Consider the following 18,937-nt stretch of genomic DNA (forward strand, 5'->3'; position numbering starts at 1 on the left):
TCCTAACATCCTAATTAACTAACACATGCATAAATTAATTTAAAATACACTTCTTAATTTCAAAATTTGTGCTCCGGTGGCAAAGAAGAGAAAAGTTGATTATAAAAATTATTTTTTAAAAAATAACTTAGGCGTATAGATTTCGCTAGACAAATTCTAGAGGTGGACAAGTTTCATTTTAATTTATCCATCAGGTACATTCAAAAACACTCGTAGTAGGTGTCGATAGTCGACTTCCACGGTCTTCATCATCCTTGTAAGATCATTTCAACGAACGAGTACTCTAAAAACAAACTCTAAATCTTTTTTCACACATGGATACTTTCAACCGAGGCTGCCCAATACATATTTTCCACCAAATTTAACGTTAGCATATGCCCTAGCCAAGGATAGAATTGTGGGGCTCTTATATTTCTTTGTAACACCTTGTTATCGCCGTGCTAAGTCTTTGATGTTCTTTCAAAACTCGACTTTCTCTGTATATATATAATTATATATTTTAGCATTATTGCCTGATCAGAATAGAATATTATGAGAAACTTTTATAATTAAAAACTTTTCTAGAATGAAAATTTGATGATTATTTGTTTGTTATCACTGCCACCAAGTGTGTTGCAATAGGCATGTTAATATTAGTCAAATATATTTATTTTTATTATAATTTGATAAATTATAATTCCTACAATTTAATCAAATTCTTATTCAAGCCATCAAAGAGACTTATCAGATCTAATTAGATTAAATTTTAATCCAGCGGCACATCATACCCTGCATATCTGGGAAGCCATGGCTTCTCCCGAGTAGCATTGATAGTCTACTAGACGCCGATGATGGCGTCGTCTTCCTTCCTCGCTCCGCCTCTTCCTCTCTTATCCTCGCTTTGCCAACCTCAGATTCATCCCCGCTGCGCTTCTCTCTGTCCTTCTTCCCTCACCGCCGCTCTACCCCCGCCCTCGGGTTACCCCAGATGCAACAGTTGCTGCCGCTGCCGCCGCCGTCCCTCCCTTCCCATCCTCTGTTCCTCCCTCAGTAGGCACAATATCCCCGCTAATCGCTAAACTAATTTACTCAAAATCTCTAACTGATGGATTCTTCCGCTGGCGTGGTGTAGATTCCAGAGCGGCCTACGCGAGCGAAGAGGAGCGTAAGAAGAAGCTACTCGAGAGCTATGGCCTCGACCCCTCCGACTTCTTATCTCGCTCCACCAACGAGGTTTCTGTTTTTTTTTCCCATTCTACTTGCGTTTCTTTAGTGCCCGTCGTGCTTGACTGAGCCATGGATGCATGCCGCAGCCCAGGAGGAGGAGGAGGAGGGATCAAGGAGACGAGGTAGGAAAGGGTAAGCATGCGCCTCTATTTCAGGAGTCGAAGCCGCCTCTGCGTACTACACATAAACTGCTTCAGGTACTCAATAAAAGAAATACCTTTCTGTGGTAAACTGTTCATTTTCAGAAATTTTGATTGGGCGTTAGGACATTACATAAATATTAGTTCCTATAGAGAAGATGGCTCTACATAGCACACTTGCTATTAAGTGTCCGGAAAAAAATAAAACTAGGTGCTTTTGATGCCTTCGGCTAACACAATGTTTAGGACTTCATTCTTGTCTTCCACAGCTTAATCTTGAAGGTACCTGTTGCCACCCCCTAGCCTTGAACTACAGTTCTTTTGCATACATTCTACTCTTCTCCTTATATTCCTCTACTTCACAATGAAGAAACTCTTGCTCCTCAAGCTGTCAATCTGTATATTTATCTTCTTCCCTAATTCCTTTGATAGTCTGGTGGCTAACTTAAATTCTGCATCTGCTTTTGAGTTATCATCGTGAATGGTCGGTTTGGTAGTAAAGGAGTCAAATTATTCTATCAACTTTTTATCCCTGATTAAGTAAACTACCAAAGAAGCCTCTTTGTCCTTGGACCCTTCACCGACCTGTCTCACAGCTAATTGAGAGTCACTAAACACTTTGGGTTTCTCCATTAACATCTAATGCATCTGAGGACTAAGTTCCATCTTATGTTTGTTAAAATCAACTTATACTGATACCAACCACTTGAGTTAGATGGATATAGAATTTCCTGAGAAATGGATTCTCATGTAGATTGACTGAGAAGCACTCAGCTATTTGCCACAAATGCGTTTGATTCACTAGGAAATAGATTGAATCAAATGAAGTTCATTTAAATCGGTAGTGAAATGGGACAGGATTGATTGTAATTTTTTCATATTAGGTTGGCTTTGTTAAACATGACTGATCTAACTTACTTTAGTTGATCTCAGTTTGAATCCTAGTGAAAGCACACTGTTCTGAGGAGAGAATCTTTGTAACTAGCTTGAATTTTAACTAAAATTACTAAACCTCATGAGATTCATATGAGCTCGAGTCTGATCATTCAATTTTGTCACTTTTGGTAGTCTGCCACTAGCTAGCCTGTATGCCTCATAGATTTCTCTTTTGCTCAGTGTTGACCAAGAGAATCTTGATCCACATTGGCCTTAATATCTCTTTCTATAAACTCAATTGGGTAAGATTGAGGTCTGAATTAAATCATATAAGATATGATATTGTACAAGATTCTAATTTTAATTACTAATATATCATGGTAACTTTATACCAATTGTGATTTATTAAAAAACAAAAGAAAGTCCGGTGCACGAAATTTCCGCCAATAGATTCTGGGGAAGGATCTATTGTATGTAATTTTATTCTGCATTACAAGAGGTTGTTTTTATGATTTGAACTCGTGACCTCTAGGACACATGGCAGCAACTTTACCATTCCGTCAAGACTCCTCTTCTACCAATTGTGATTTATTATTGATTAATAATCTAATAGATATTGTTATTTGAGATTAAAAGATATATCATCTTATCGAAGAGTGAGGCATATTTATATACAAAGCTAGGAATCTATTTTAGGAAAGAATCTATCTTACAAAATTATAAATTAGGCTAATTGACAATTATATTAGCCAATATATATATCTAGATATATACAAATATATTAACTAATATATACAGATATATACAACTAATACTCCTTCTCAAGTTGGAGCATAGATGTTAATCATGACCAACTTATTACAAAGATAATCAACTCGAATCCTATTTAAAGCTTTTGTGAAGATATCCCCTAGTTGTTCTCTCGTCTTCATATATCCTGTAGAAATCAAATTTTGTTGAATTTTTTGATGAAAAAAATGACAATCAATTTCAATATACTTAGTTCGTTCATGAAAACAAGATTCGATGCAATATGAAGAGTATCTTGGTTATCACACCACAATTTTACTGGTATTGAAAATTTAAGTCCTACTTCAGTCGAAAATTTATATATTCACATTATCTCGCACACAGATTCTGCCATAGCCATATATTTTGACTTTGTACTAGATCGTGACATAACATTTTACTTTTTACTCTTTCATGAGATTAAATTTCCTTCAACAAAAATATAATAACCTAAAATATATCTTCTATCCATTTTGGAACTTGCTCGATCTGCATTTGAAAAACATTTTATATGAGTGTACCCATGATTTTTATATACGATATCCTGTCCGGGTGCTCCTTTCAAGTAACACAAAATTTGCTTTAACGATACTCAATGATGAACTGTTGGAGATGATATAAACTGACTAACAACACTAACCGAATATGCGATATTTAGACTAGTCACAGTAAGGTAATTCAACTTCCCAACCAACCTTGGATATCTTTTAGGATGTTCAAATAGTTTCTCATCTCCTGTGAGGTGCATGTTCTGAGTCATTGGAGCACTACAAGGCTTTGCTCTCAATTTTTCAATTTCAGTTAATAGGTCGAGGATATATTTTCTCTGAGATAGAAATATACCTTTTTACTCTTTGTAATTTCAACACCCAAGAAATACTTTAGCACCTCCAAGTCCTTTGTGTGAAACTGAGTATGAATGAAAGATTTAAAAGGTGAGATTCCAGTAGTATCACTTCCATTAATAACAATATCATCCACATGTACAACTAATAGAATGATACCAGTTCTTGACTTCTTGTAGAACACATAATGGTCAGACTTGCTTTTCACCATATCAAATTGTCTCCAAGGTTTGCCAAACTCGTATCATGGCTGTTGGAAGCTACAAAGAAGGATAAGGAAAGGAAGCAGCAGGAGGGATGAAAGGCATTCTCCCCTTCACTCGTTTGGTGAAATAGTCATAGACTTATAAACGCCATGAGGGAGTAGAGCTTCTCAATGACACTAGTTACAAGAGGCGCATGTCGACATATCTATCGCTTGTTTATATTAGCATGATTAGTCCATTAGGCACTTAGTCCCACTTGTCGACCTTTGATTGGTTAATATGTTTGCTATCTATTCCACCCTTCTAGAGGGAAGCAATCTCATATCCAAGTGTCACTTGGTGATAGGCAGGTACAAGGGGCGTGTAGCTTATTCTTGGGCTAAGTGTTGACCTGTATTTTATGTTTAGCTAAAAACTTAATATAGTTCTCTACTAGCTAATGTTTGTTTGAGTTTGTCTTATCTAAATCCAAATCCGGATCTTTTTTGGCAAATCTAATTGATCAGGAAGGTGAATTATATTGAATGCAAGATCGTGGCTAATCCTAATCCCTACCCCACATCTTCAAAAAACTAATGCCTAATAATGACAAAGGTGGTATTATTGTATCAGAACTAGTAAATTCGTTTTCCTTTTACTATGGAAAGAAAGACCCCCGTAAAAAGCAGCCTTTGTAAACATGTTTCAGTAAAGTATACTCCATAGAATTTAGAAAAAAAGGTAATGATTGCACATTCATCAGGGTAAGTGACTAAATGATTATACATAATCAAATAATATTCTTGTAGAGTTAGTGATTTTCTGGTGAAGCATATTTTGTGCTCCTGATTAGTCTCTAAAGGGAGGATTTGAGATATAGAGGATCAAGAAATGAGAGGAAAGCCGATAGTCTTCCGAGGGTAATACTACTTTTGTAGAATCCTAACTCTAAAAAAGGTGTTGTGATTGATACCATATACTATGGTTTAAAATTTCGACCCGTGTTGAGGTTTTGATCCTGGACCAGAATGATACGATTTCGGTATTGTATCGTGCTGTGCCGATATGGTTTCACTATTTTTTAAATATAAAATATATTTACTAAAAATAAAAAATTTAATCTAAATTATTTTAAAAATAAAAAATATTTTTAAAAAAATATTAAATTAATAGAATATTTTTTATTAGGATTTAATTAAGCCTATTTAATTATCTCTACTATAGTTACGAGTTGATTAAAATAATTAACCTAAATTATTTAATTAAAAATTAAGTTCTCACCCACGACTCTTGTTTCGCTGCTTGCTTAGCAACTGGGGGCTTGTGCGACGCCTCCGTGGGGTCGCAGGGTCCACACGACATGTTTGCGACGGTTGCGGGTTCGTGCAATGTGTCCGCGACGGTTGTGGGGCCTGTGTGACGCTTCCGTGATGATCGCGGGGCTCACGCGACGCATTTGTGACGGTTGTGGAGCTCTCGCGATGTTGTCGAAGAGGTTGCGGGGTCTGCTCGACATGTCTATGATGACCGTTGGGCTCACACGATAGGTTTGCGGAGGCTACAAGGCTCGTGCAATGTGTCCACGGGGCTCGCGCGATGCCTCTGCGGTGGTCGTGAGACCTTGGGAATGCCGGTGTCGATCAGCGAGCGGAACGAAATGTTTCGCCCGTATTGGGTGGTATGACACAAAATGTTAAACCATGCCATGTACATTTGTTGGAAGGATTTTTTTTATTGCTTATATTATTGAGACAACAATTATATATGTATATATAGACTCATAGTAAACCTCTAAACCTAGAAGTATTACTATGGAACTAAACGTACTACAGTGATAACCTTATTAATTTAATTCCTCTGACAGCTGCAACTTGTGAACAATATGAACAGCTGGAATTTTAAGTTTTGTCCTACTTCTGGGTGTCTCTACTGAATTCATCATTGTGGACCACTCATAATCTGGTGGTCTCTGTGCTGATCAATGCTAGAACTGAAAAATATTAGCCATACTGCCATCATGATCCCAAATTTTAATGAATCTGTCACTTTACTTTCAAATTTGGCTTCTCTGGATACTGAAAAATAATTTTTGGCCTAGGTGTTAGGAGGAAAAGCTCGTAGGAAGAAGTTGCTTTCACCAAAAGGCATGGATGTACGCCCAATGATGGAAGTTGTAAAGGGAGCAGCCTTTGGCATTTTACAGGTAATGAGATTGCTACACTTCGTTGATACGCTCTTTAGTATGCAGTACTTTGTTAGTCCTTTTTCATAGAAGAGTTTCAGTGCAACACATATATACCTGTTAAAAGTGTAATGGTAGTTGTGACTTGTGAGATCTGGAAGCTTAAGCTTTTCAATGGAGTTGTTTCCTAAAGAAATGATTGGAACAATTAGAACAGGTTACAAATTCTTGGTCTTCTATGTTATTTACATGTTTAAATGCTATGTATCTGGGCTATTTTCATATGACCATTCCATCATTGGCTTGCTATATCTTCTCTTTGGTTCCATCAGTCAATTTGAATTCAAATCCAAATTGCATATGCTTGGGGGATGCCGAAATATAACATAATATTTGGACTGGTTCTATTAATTTAAGCTTTTACTCTAGTGGTTACTCCCTCAAAAAATTAGCCCTATTCAACAGTGAGATTGATTTGATAGTTTGTGTTCTTAGGTGGCTGGTGGTTGCCCTGCATCACTAAGGCCAGGATGCTGGTTAGACTTGTACAGTGGAACTGGAGCTGTTGGTATTGAAGCTATCAGTCGTGGATGTTCAGAGGTATATGTTTGAATAAGCAATATACATCTCAATATTACCTGCTCAAAGGTTCTTTCTCACCAATTGGTTGTTCTCACCTCTCTTGCTATGCATGCCCATTGCTCTTGCTGTGCACGTTCAGTTCTCTTGCGGTGCTCATCCATTACACTTGATGTGTGTGTCTATTGTGCTTGTTGTCTATGCCCACCATGCTCACCGTGCGTGTCCACGTTGGTCGCATGCATCCACATGCTTGTTGTGTGCTTCCATCATGCTTGGCATGTGCATCCTCTACCTAAGCATTATCTCTTCTATGTACCCTTAGCATGAGCACCCTTGCCGCCTCCCAGATGAGACGACTGAGTCTTATGTCCTCCAAGTCACATGAGCATCCTCCTTTCCTTACGTGAGTCATTCCACAAATCTCAAATTGGCACTGAATCTCAAGCTGATGTTTCTTGACTCTTTGCATGTATTATTCTATGGATCTCAAGTTGGATCTTTCCTATCTCAGTATACATTTCATAGAGATCTCAGGCCAGATTCCTCCTATCTTTGCTTGCATCATCTTGTCGAGATCTTAAGTTGCATCAGTCCAACTTTCTTCACGTGCATTATTTTGCAAACATCTCAAGTTTTATCTACCTCTCTTTGTGTGCGTTATTCTGCGGACATATAAGTTGAATATATTTATAACAAATTTGCCTCTACACTACGTTCGAATTAGTTTGAGGGTAAGTGTTATGAAATTTTGTGTAATTATGTAAACCTTAAGTGAGTATTTATAGGGTAGTTGTTTTGGTCGATATGAGCAATTTATACCCAAACCTTTTGGATTGCATTTAGTATTTATTGATGGAATAAAATCAAAAATAGGATATTTCATTATAATATTTGGATATATAATGGATTGACAATTAAGGTGGAGTATTTCATTAAAATCACTCATTCAAGTCAATCCATTTCATACTTTATGATGTGAAAGGTAAAAGATTCCTTTTGCCACTATCAAATAATACTTATTATCAACACTTTATCATTTTAAAATTGTAATTTAGATAAATAAAATGAGTGAATTGGTTAGATGGGTGGGTTGGGCAATAGGTGGGTGGTTGGGCTGAGCTGGTCAAGTTAGGTGAGTCTAGTGAATTGGGTAAGCATGTTACGCTATGTTGATCAAATAGGCTAGATAGACTAAATAGGTTGGGTAGGCCGAATTGATTAGGTGGGATGACTGGTCTAATCAGGACAATTGATTTGAATGGCTAGTTGTGCTAGGGGCTGGGTCAATAAAATGAGTGAATCACATGAGGTAGATGTGTTAAGTGGACCAACCAACCATACCATGTTGTGTGGATTGACTAATGGGTGTATTGAACGAAAGAGGCAATTTGTGATAGGACTATTATAGTGTAATGGATGTTGAACAAGCTACGGGGGGATAAATAGCGAACGCTCCTCTAATTGATATTTAAGATCTTTGCTAAAGACTTAGTGAGGTGAATTCAGTACACAATATACAACAAAAATGAAATAAACAAAACCTAACACTTGGATGTATGTAGTTCGGAACTTTTATTTTTACTCCATGGACTATGCTTCGTTAATGAGTCACTCTCAAATACATTTCTAGATTTTCTCCTTAGATTTCTTTCGAAGATGGAGAAACCTCTTACAAGCTATTTGAAGAATTATAATTAGTTGCAGAGGAAGAATTATAATTAAAGCTCAAAGATAAAAAGAATATAATAAGGCTCAGATGATCACTAAAATATCTTAGGAACGTTAGCTTTTAAATGCTTCCCTTTACCCCTCTATATAGGTTTCATTCATCTTCACTTTCTCTTTGCCATTCTACTAGCTGACACCAATTAGTCAATTTGAATCCACCATTAGTCGATTCATGTATAGTAGTCATTTGGTTATTAGATTGTTGTTTCGCTACTTTGTTAGATTAACGAACTCTCCAACTTTTTTACTATAACATTAATCAATTGAAATTCTTCATCAATCAACTGACAGTCTAGTCATTATACTATTCTATTTAGACACTTTAGGCCATGCTTGAGCTGACCATGGCTCATGACATGAGCTTGGTCCATCCGCTTAGGTGTTATGTTGAGATAGGTCATGCCTGGTCGGTTGATTGGGGTTGGGTTCAAGCTTGGTGGCTATAAAATATTATTTTTTAAAAATAATAAAATTAAAAAATTAGAAAAATAAAAAATAAGAAAAAAACCCAGAAAATAGAAAACATTTAGAAAATTGTAAAAAGTTTCAAAAAAGAAAAAGGAAAAAAATATCAGAATAGAATAAAAATTTATTAAATTTTATTAATAATCTGTTGGTCTACCAAATGTATGGTTGTCCTAACCCATTTGAATTTCATTCGTTGCTTCTACAATGATAATGTCAAATAATGTGCACCTGCTCATTTGACACAACATGGATAACATAATATGAACTTAACTTTAAACCTTTGTCAAACACATCAAACCCATATAGTCAGACTTGACCATTTGGGAAACAATTGCACCAATAAGAATTAGTGGTATTATCCCATGCACGATAATTGTTTGTATTAGTAAATATAATCAATTCGCCAAGCATTTTGTTGCTCCAAAATATAATCAGTTACCTTCTAATTGTAATAGGGTTATATTTGGAGGCAAAGAAAATAAGTAGAAAGGTCTCATAAGATTAAAGTTTATTTAAGGTGTTCTCGGCATGCCGTGTTGGCACAATACAATACAAGAATCATATCATTATTGTCATACAGTAAAACACTGGCACAAAATGATACTCTAAACCTTGATAATCAATGTGGTTCATGACAAGTATTGCTTACTTGATATTTTACTTTGTGGAATCATGCTATAAGGGTGCTCAAGTATAATCTACACAACCTAAATGGTGTATGATGCTAATTTACATGCCTTTTACATCCAGTGTTGTTTATTAACTTGTATTACTTATATCAAATTCCTTCTTTTCCTATTCCTTTATAGCAGGCACATTTTGTTGAGATGGATCCTTGGGTTGTCTCTAAAGTGCTACAGCCCAATTTAGAGTCGACTGGGTTTTCTGATGTTTCAGTCATACATACTGTTCGTGTAGAAAGATTCTTGGAACAAGCTGAACAATCTTTAGGTACATATGCCTGTTTTTCTACACCACTAATTCACTGCAACCCTTGACAAACTAAATTGTGCACATTGGAATATTTAATATCGAGTTTGTCTTGATGGACTTCTCCTTTTTAGGTGAAAAAAATTCTTTTTTCTTTTTGATTATCTAAATTATGAACTTGCTTTTGTTTGCTTCTCTTAACCATTACTGCTTGATAGTTGCCAATGAGTAATCAGAGACTAAGCTAAAAATGTATATGTACATGCTTAATTGTTCGTGGCACCGACTGGATTTTGAACATTTTCAAGTGCATAAAGTTATCTTGCACTGTATAATCATCATTTTACTAATTCTGCAGGATACAGGCACTGCATTAGTATTGTGCCATTCACAAGGACATCTTAGTCTTGCATGTATGCACTTTGCACCTTACATGTCTTCTTTGTAAAGTATACAATTGGGATGCAATGTGTCATTTAGTTTCCGCTCTGTGAGTGCATTAATAATGGTAATATTTCAAGGAACTACTTACTTTTGCGTTGAAATTGGCTGACAAGGGCAAAAAGTTTTTCCATGGTTTCCTTGTTTATGCTGATTAACTAGTAATTAGTAACTACAGTAGGAGTTCAATATTGTGCAACTTTGGATGCTTAAGAACAACTTTTACTTTTTGTTGACCTTGCTGAAGTTTAGTTATTTGGAATATTTTTTGCAATAGAAAATGACTGCAAGGGTAATTCTTACATGATGAATATTTTCAGAAAATAATAAATATTTTCTGTAAGAACTATTTTAACAATATTTCAGTATTAAAATGCACCTAGCTGGGATGTTTTTGTGTTTGCTGGAATGGTAACCCTTCATTCTAACAGCTAGTTTCAACTGATAGCTTACAAAGTTGTACTCCTTTGCAGATAATAACAGAACATTTGATTATATAAGTGTTACACCACCTTACACGGAAGTTGATTATTCTGTGCTAATGGATCAGCTAGCAAAATCACCCTTAGTTGGAGAAGATTGTTTCATTGTGAGTTATGCTTGGTTCTTTTCTTTTTTACATTGATCCTGATTAATCGTTACTTGTCTTTGCTTTGTTAGCTGGTGGAATATCCCTTGAAGACTTCAATGGCTGATTCTTGTGGTCATCTCATTAAAGTACTCCAATCAACTCTGTTTCGTTTCTTTGTAATCAGTTCTTTAAATGAGATAAATTCATTTTTCTATGGTTGCATTTCTCAAATAATGAAGGTACATAAATGTTACATTGACAAGCGCAAACATGTTCTGAATCAGTTATTGTGTCAAATGTGAAATTCAGGAGGTTCTTTTTCCTATTATTGCTGGTGACAGTAACTAAATGTCAATATACAATGGCTTCTTGTTTGTTAGATCAGGAAATATAATTTGCGCTAGCTATGCTTTCTGCTGCAAGTCCAATATTTTGCACCAATAGATATGTTTGTTAGGCTGACCTTTTCCCCCTTTTCTAAGTAGCAAAGTTTCAAATGCCTTACTTATGTGGCTGCCAAGTCATTTTGGGGGAAGGGATGGCATCACACATTCAAGATATAGTGTCTTTAGGCCTTTAATTTTTTGAATATGTGGGCTAGGCTGGTCGTTTATATGGTGAAAAAACAGTGACTCGGTTCATTTGAAGTTTGGACCAACTTGCAATGGAAAACCCTAACTTGATTCATTTTTCACCTAAAAGATTAAAAAAAAAATTCCCACTTTTGGAGATGACTAATTTCTATAATGAATTTAATCCAAGTTTAGGGATCTCTAGGTGGTAGACTTTTTTAAATCTCCTTATTTGGGTCCATAGATCAACTTAGCAGAAAGGCTCCTTCTACTCATCATCCTATAATTTGTCTTTTTTGTTGCATGTTGAAATAGAAACTTAATTATTTATTATATGATAAATGAGAACAAATTGTCTATTTATAGAAATAGAAACTTTTCACAAAAACAAAAAAGAAATTCCATTAAAATATATTTTTATTGACCAATCAAATTACCTTGTCTCACCTATAATTGTCTCAAAAGGTTGAATATACATACACTATTGGAACTTTTGAGCAAGAGTCAAGAAAATCTTATGAGAATTGAATATTTTCAGATAGATGTAAAAGAGATGTGAGACACTCTATGGAAGCATTTCAAAATTGATTTACCTAAGAATAAATTTTCATTTTTTTAAAATCCATTGTAATTATTTATTCTTTTTTTAATATAGGAAATAATAAAAATGAAAAATAAAATTGAACTATATTTTTGATCTAGTAGCATGAAACTTTGAACTGTTGCTTAAATATTAATTTGTAAATACACACTTTAATATGTTCAATTTTACATTATATTATTTGTGTCTATTGCAACAAAAGCTGGAATCCGTCACTCCAGTGGTTCCACATGACCGACCTCACGACCATCTGTGAGGACGTAAATCGGGAAGCTATAGTTGGCCACTACGGGAGGAGAGCATTGTCTCGGCTTCGCCGAGATTCGATTCTTGTCTACTACAGCAAGTTTGGCCCGTAGTAACCAACTCAATCATGCCCCGGGGGCATTTGTGCCTACATTCTATGATATATATATATATATATATATATATATATATATATATATATATATGATATATATTTTTTATAATCTAAATTATAAATTCACTTAAAAAAATAATGTCATTCTAGATAATTTGATTTATGTTGTAAACACCTAATTTTGATTGGAGGTGTTGCAAATGAGTTCATTTATTTTTGGCAAAAACAAAGCAATATGATGATTTTTGGTCGTCGATATAGAATAGATTATTTTTATTTGTAACATCACAAATTTGTCCATCTTCTGTGGCAATTTTCCATCATAAATTGTTGCTAAAGGCTATAAAACATTTTTTTTCTGTCAGAGAGATTTGTTTTATTATTATTTTTAAATATAAAATTACATTTAGAAATGATAAAATCTCATATGCATTGTAAAGAGGATCCCAACTACTAATCACAACAGACATAAGTATGTATGGATCCATTAATTTAAGATAAAAACATAACAAAAGCGCATTCATTCTATGTTCATATCCAAACATGACTAACATATACAAACAAAGGTATGCATTGTAAATCTACCATGCCATATCCATCCACATATATTAAATGTCCAATAAGGGCAACATGCTTGGATTGTTTGGGATGACTCATAGAATGTACATGTCTACTTCTGAGGAGCTTGATGATGCATTGATAGACCCTGACACAAAAATATCCTATACGATGGTCTTGCATAAAATAGTCTATTTCAAGATAGTACCTGTGATAATCCATTGAAAGCATACTCTCAATCTTGAAGGCTAAAGCTGTATAAGGCAACATAGGCTCCAAATCACGTGATCATTATTAGTTGGGTGTACTCTGTTTGTTTTAAAATCACCTCTACTCTTGGTAAGGAAAAAATTGCTTATACTTCAATCATGCAAGTGGGAGTAATGTAACTGTTGGTGCAGTTTGCACTAATGGTCAAACTCAAGTTTTGATGAATGACAAATAAGTTAAAGTTAGGTTTGTTGTGGGTTTAACCTCTTTACCAAGTGTGCAGGGTTGAAAGACTTAGGACCAGACACCAGGCTGAAGTCTAGGATGGTTGAGTCCTGGCGAGAAGTCCAGGATGGTTGAGTCTTGGCGAGAAGTCCAGTTGGGTCCGTAAGGCCTGACAATTGGTTGAAGACCAAGTTGGTTGAGACTTGGCAAGAAAACCAAGGTGGTTGAGTCCTAGTAGGAAGTCCTGGTAGGTTAAGAATTTTATTGTACATGCAAGTTAGATTTGAATGTATGTCAATTAAAATATTTAGATAAGCATATAACTTAACAAAAATTAATTTTGAATTTGTTTCACAAGTTATCCCCTCTTCTATTTTGTGTTTCTCCCATTTTTTAAAAAATATCTTTTTGCACTAACAATATTCTGGAAATGAAAAAAATATTCAAAATTTTAAATTTTAGATTATGATCTAACTTCCAAGAAGATAAAAACATCAAAAAGTTTATTTATTGAACTTTCGACTAAATTCAATCAATTGAATTAACCTTCAATTCTGTTGATTAAATCTTACACTGTTCAACGGTCAAACTTCAAGAATTTAGTATTAATAATATATTATTAAATATTATACATAAGTTGAAAATTCATAAAAAAGACAAGTAATACAGTAACATCTATCAAGAAAAATAATTTTTCATAGAAAAACTTTATATTTGTGAAAAAAACTAAATTATTAGTGCTTAAGTGTTTATAAGTTTAGTGTTTTCCATTCATCAAATATTCATTTAAAAACTTTCTTATTTTCTGAAAGTTTTTAACACCAAATAAATCAGTTCGATCCCTAATCTATTCCATTGTTAATGTATTTAGCAATAAATTAGTAACTGAATATTTTCTTGGTTGTTAATTATCAACTACCACTAATTTAGATATCAAATTGAATTCTGTCATTAAATTTAAAGATTGAAATACATCATTCGATCTCTAGGTTAGTTACCATTTTAAATATATTGATTTTTAAAATAATGATAAAAATTTATTATTTAGTCTTTAAATTAGAGATCACTTGATCACAAAATTAGCAATGTACTTTGGTTATTAAATTTATAATAAAAATTTATTATATCCGTTTCTATTTATTGTACCTCCAATTTTGATTTTTTTATTGAACTTCTATATGTATTTATAATATTTACATTAAATTAGAATAACATTTACCATTAATATCATAATACAAATATTTATAGAAAATATTCATAAATGCCTGTTCCAAAATATTTCAAATCAAATGTCAAGCATTCTAACATGTATATCAAAAGTTCAATCCCATCGTACATTATGATTTAAATCAAATGTCAAGCATTTTAAGATGTAGAAAAATCAACCATGTTAGCGTATATATAGGCGGCTCGATACACAAATAAAATAATATATTTTTAATGAGATCTTGCAGATCATATTTCTTCTATGTGATCTTGCAGATCTATAAAATCATAACCAATCAAGTAGGCAACCCTGGTAAATAAGCATAAATGCAACCTGAAGGGTTTTGTAGATCCACAGCATACTGGTAAAGTATGCAAGCTGCATAGGTCCATTTATGGACTAAAGCAAGCTTCTCGAAGCTGGAATCTTCGATTCGATGATGCGGTCAAACAGTTTGATTTCATCAAGAATGAAGATGAACCTTGTGTCTACAAGAAGGTTGTTGGGAACACAGTTGTCTTCCTAGTATTGTACGTGGATGACATACTACTCATTGGGAATGACATTCCTTCGCTACAGTCTGTGAAGACTTGGCTTGGGAGTTGTTTCTCAATGAAGAATTTTAGGGACGAAAATAATTCGTCGCAAATTAGCAACGAATTTTGGAACGAAAGCGGTTTTCGTCGCTAATCAGCAACAAAATTTCGGACGAATATATAATTAGTTGCAAATTTAGCAACTAAACTAATTTGTCGCCAAATTCGTCGCAAAAACAAATTCGTCGCGGAATACGTCGCAGAAATTGCAACGAATAAATAATTCGTCGCAATTCTGCAACGAAAACTGATTTCGTTGGAAAAAAGACAGTATCCCGAAATGTGACAGAAATTTTGCGACGAATAATATTTTCATCGCTGTTTTGGCGACGAATATGCTAATTCGTCGCGGAATTGGCGACGAATTATTATGTTCGTCGCCAAATTATAGGCAAAGATATTATTCCGGGGCAAAATTCGGCGACGAACAATTAATTCGTTGGAATTTGGCGATGAATATTTGTATTCGTCCCAAATTCTGCGACGAACATTGTGTTCGTCGCCATATTATAGCAAAATTTATAATTCAGGGTCAAAAAAGTCTGCGACGAACAAATTATTCGTCGCAATATTGCGATGAATTATCATGTTCGTCGCCAATATGGCGACGAATATTTGTATTTGTCGCCAAATCTGCGACGAACATGTGTTTCGTCGCCATATTCTAGCCGAATATATAATTCCGTGTCAAAGATTCAGCGACGAACCTTATTCGTCGCAAAATTGGCGAGTAAATCAGCGACGTATCGCCGGATCTCGCCGGAAAACCCAAGATTTGGCCTGCGGATCTCGCCAGAAACGACGGGTAAGCTTTCTCCTCCCTTCTTCGTCGTTTTTTTTTGGTTGTGGAGTGGATTTCGGGCGGCAGAGGGCACAAGGCCGGGCGTGGGCCGCTGGCGGTCCCTGCCGGCCGCTGGCGTCCGCTGGGTGGCGCTGGCGGGCGCTGGCGGGCGCTGGCGGGCGCTGGCGGCCGCTGCCGGGCGCTGGCGGCCGCTGCCGGGCGCTGGCGGCCGCTGGCGGGCGCTGCCGGCCGCTGGCGGGCGCTGCCGGCCGCTGGCGGGCGCTGCCGGCCCCTGGCGGGCGCTTCCGGCCCCTGCCGGGCGCTGCCGGCCCCTGCCGGCCGGTCGTGGGCGCTGCCGGCCGGTGCCGGGCGGTTCAGGGAGGTTGTCGCGGCCGCGGGGAGTTGCTGCCCGGCATGAGAAGGAGCTGGCCGGTCGCATGTAGGCGCTGGTCGGCGCGGGGAGGTGGTGGCTGGCGCGTGTTGGAGCTGGCCGGGCGCGGGGAGGCACTGGTCGGTGCTGGGAGTTGATGGCGGGGCTTGCCTTGGTGTAGGATACATGATGCTAATTTAGTTTAGTGTGTTGTATAAATATTGCATAGTTTTTAAGATACATGATGTGAAATTATTATTGATATTATTTTTCAATATTGTTTTTGCAGGTTTACAAGTTTCTTGAATTCTAGCAAACTGCTGCTTAGAGGGCACGCGATCCTAGGTATACGTTTGCTTCACTACTAGAAAAATGTTAATAGACAACGCGAAAAACGCGTTGTCTTTGTGGGGTAAAAAGCGTTGTAAGATGCCCTGTTGTAAAAGGGGTCCCTCAACGACAACGCTTTTTAAGCGTTGTCTTTGTTAACATCGACAACACCTTCGCAACGCAGAAAAAGCGTTGTAAATATTACAACGTTTTTTGCGACGCTTTAAAAACGTTGTTTTTAATAGGTATGACAACACATTTTGCAACGGTTAAAAAGCGTTGTAATTTTGTTACAAATTGTTTGGGTTTTGCAACGTTTTTAAAAGCGTTGTCTTTTGATTTTTTTTAGCAGTAAATAAGAAATAATATATTTTGTAAATATAAAATCATTAGCTACAAAATTTACTAGATCACATACAAAACATACAACTTATATTTACACAATAATCATTCTTACAGCAGGTTCATAACACAAATTCATAACATACAGCAGGTCCATAACATACAACTTATACAAGTTCATAACACAAATGTAAGTTACAACTTCCAACATAGAAGCTCCATAACAGCAGCAGGTCCATAACAAAGGTTTCAACGCAACAGAATATCCTCCAACAGCAGCAGAAATAGAACAGGTGCAATGACAGTGAGAATCCAATGACAACTGCACATAAACAAATAATTAGCTCATCAATTAAATAAGTTATCAAAATACATAACAAAAGAATCAATAGATCTACTTCACAACCAGGAAATAGTAAAAAAGATGTAAGAAGAGAGGAAAGTAATTGTGGTAGTAAAATCAAAATATTCAACATAAGATTCTTACAAGAAAAGAAATATTACAAAGCATGACTATAATCAAATATTCAAGTGTGTATTACAACCTGAATTCTAGTTACCAAAATCAGAAAGACATGTCATCGAGACCACCTTAATAAGCATATTATCGAGAATACCATGTTACAGATATATGTAGAATATGTCAATAAGCAACTTGCAGGATTCAAAGTGCACAGATGGTTGCATAAGAACAAGACCAACAGAAAAATAATAAAAATAAAACTTGAGATTTAAAGTACACAGTGTAAACACATCTAGTGCACTATGCATAACAAAGAAGAACAATGCAGTACCAATGCTGTGTTAAGATTTAATGGTGAAAGAGAATAGAAAAACAATTAAGTAATATGCTAGCAGAAACGTCACCTTAACATCTCCATTATCTGCCACGCTTACGTCTAGTTGCATCAGTACTCTGCTTTTCAATTGGCAACGTCACCTTAACATCTCCATTATCTGTTCCAGAAGACAAAAGAAAAGGAAAAAGGTCAAGCAGATCAACAATAAAAGGCACAAAACCAGCATTATAATTACACCATCATTCATGTTACCTAATGCATCCTTGTCACTTAAAATAACCCTGCCCGATTGATCACTAGGTGGAGAAAGTCGAGAAGGTTCAGACATCTGCTTTATTAATACTGCACAGTCAAAATCTACAAATATGTGAAAAGGGCCAATGTGGATCAAGTGCAAATAAACGACAAGAAAGAAATAATGATTAACAAAGAACAACAAAAGGTACATACTTGAACTGGGCCAATGTGGTTCTTTATATGTTTGATTAAGAATTTAGGAAGCAGCTCTTAACAATCTCAAACACAGTTTTCATAGTTCATCTCATAGTATCAGTTACAATAAAAGATCCTCAAGAATACAAGACTCAGTAAGCAAAGCATCTTTATACTAGTAATATCTTAGAGGAGAAAAGAGAGTTTTCTCCAGAAAGATCGCATTTTTAAACTTAAGCAAATTTAAGTAGAACAAAAAAAAGAACATTGAAGTTTAAAATTCATTAGAAATGAACAAGAGGATTATTCTGATGAAACTTGCAAAATTGAAGGAATGTCCAAGAATCCCTTCGTTCAGAATGTCCAAGAATGACCCAAGGAATGTCAAGATTCAAAGCATCTCAGCACTGCAAAAGGAAATCCAAACAAATAGAAATAGAAATCAAAAAGGACTTGTCTCACAAAATAAGGAACCTTGTTTTATTTTTTCCAATCATAGATCATAAATAACAAACAACAGTTTATCTCTTCCTTCAAACAGTGAGATGAACAACAGGTCTCCTCGATGGCCGTCACAACAAATCTGAAACAGTGACCATAAATCAATGA

At 35.7% G+C, this 18,937-nt stretch overlaps 1 protein-coding gene across 2 annotated transcripts in view; it reads left to right on the forward strand.

Annotated features, from left to right (window-relative positions):
- The first annotated feature begins 796 nt into the window (after positions 1 to 796).
- LOC141846576 (uncharacterized) overlaps positions 797 to 18,937 on the forward strand; it is a 36,170-nt gene continuing 18,029 nt past the window's right edge. Inside the window, exons 1-8 of one of the 2 annotated variants that reach the window (XM_074734611.1) lie at positions 797 to 1,029; positions 1,112 to 1,212; positions 1,293 to 1,403; positions 6,140 to 6,244; positions 6,719 to 6,823; positions 9,811 to 9,952; positions 10,846 to 10,961; positions 11,033 to 11,089. In XM_074734611.1, coding sequence (XP_074590712.1) covers positions 828 to 1,029; positions 1,112 to 1,212; positions 1,293 to 1,403; positions 6,140 to 6,244; positions 6,719 to 6,823; positions 9,811 to 9,952; positions 10,846 to 10,961; positions 11,033 to 11,089 — 939 coding nt within the window. In that variant the 5' untranslated portion in view covers positions 797 to 827. The remainder of the gene's footprint in view (positions 1,030 to 1,111; positions 1,213 to 1,292; positions 1,404 to 6,139; positions 6,245 to 6,718; positions 6,824 to 9,810; positions 9,953 to 10,845; positions 10,962 to 11,032; positions 11,090 to 18,937) is intronic. The other variant, XM_074734612.1, reaches the window with a different exon arrangement.

The sequence above is a fragment of the Curcuma longa genome, chromosome 15 (genome assembly GCF_044706935.1).
Source record: "Curcuma longa cultivar G26 ecotype Majalengka, Jawa Barat chromosome 15, ITB_CL_G26_1.1, whole genome shotgun sequence".
Taxonomy (NCBI): domain Eukaryota; kingdom Viridiplantae; phylum Streptophyta; class Magnoliopsida; order Zingiberales; family Zingiberaceae; genus Curcuma; species Curcuma longa.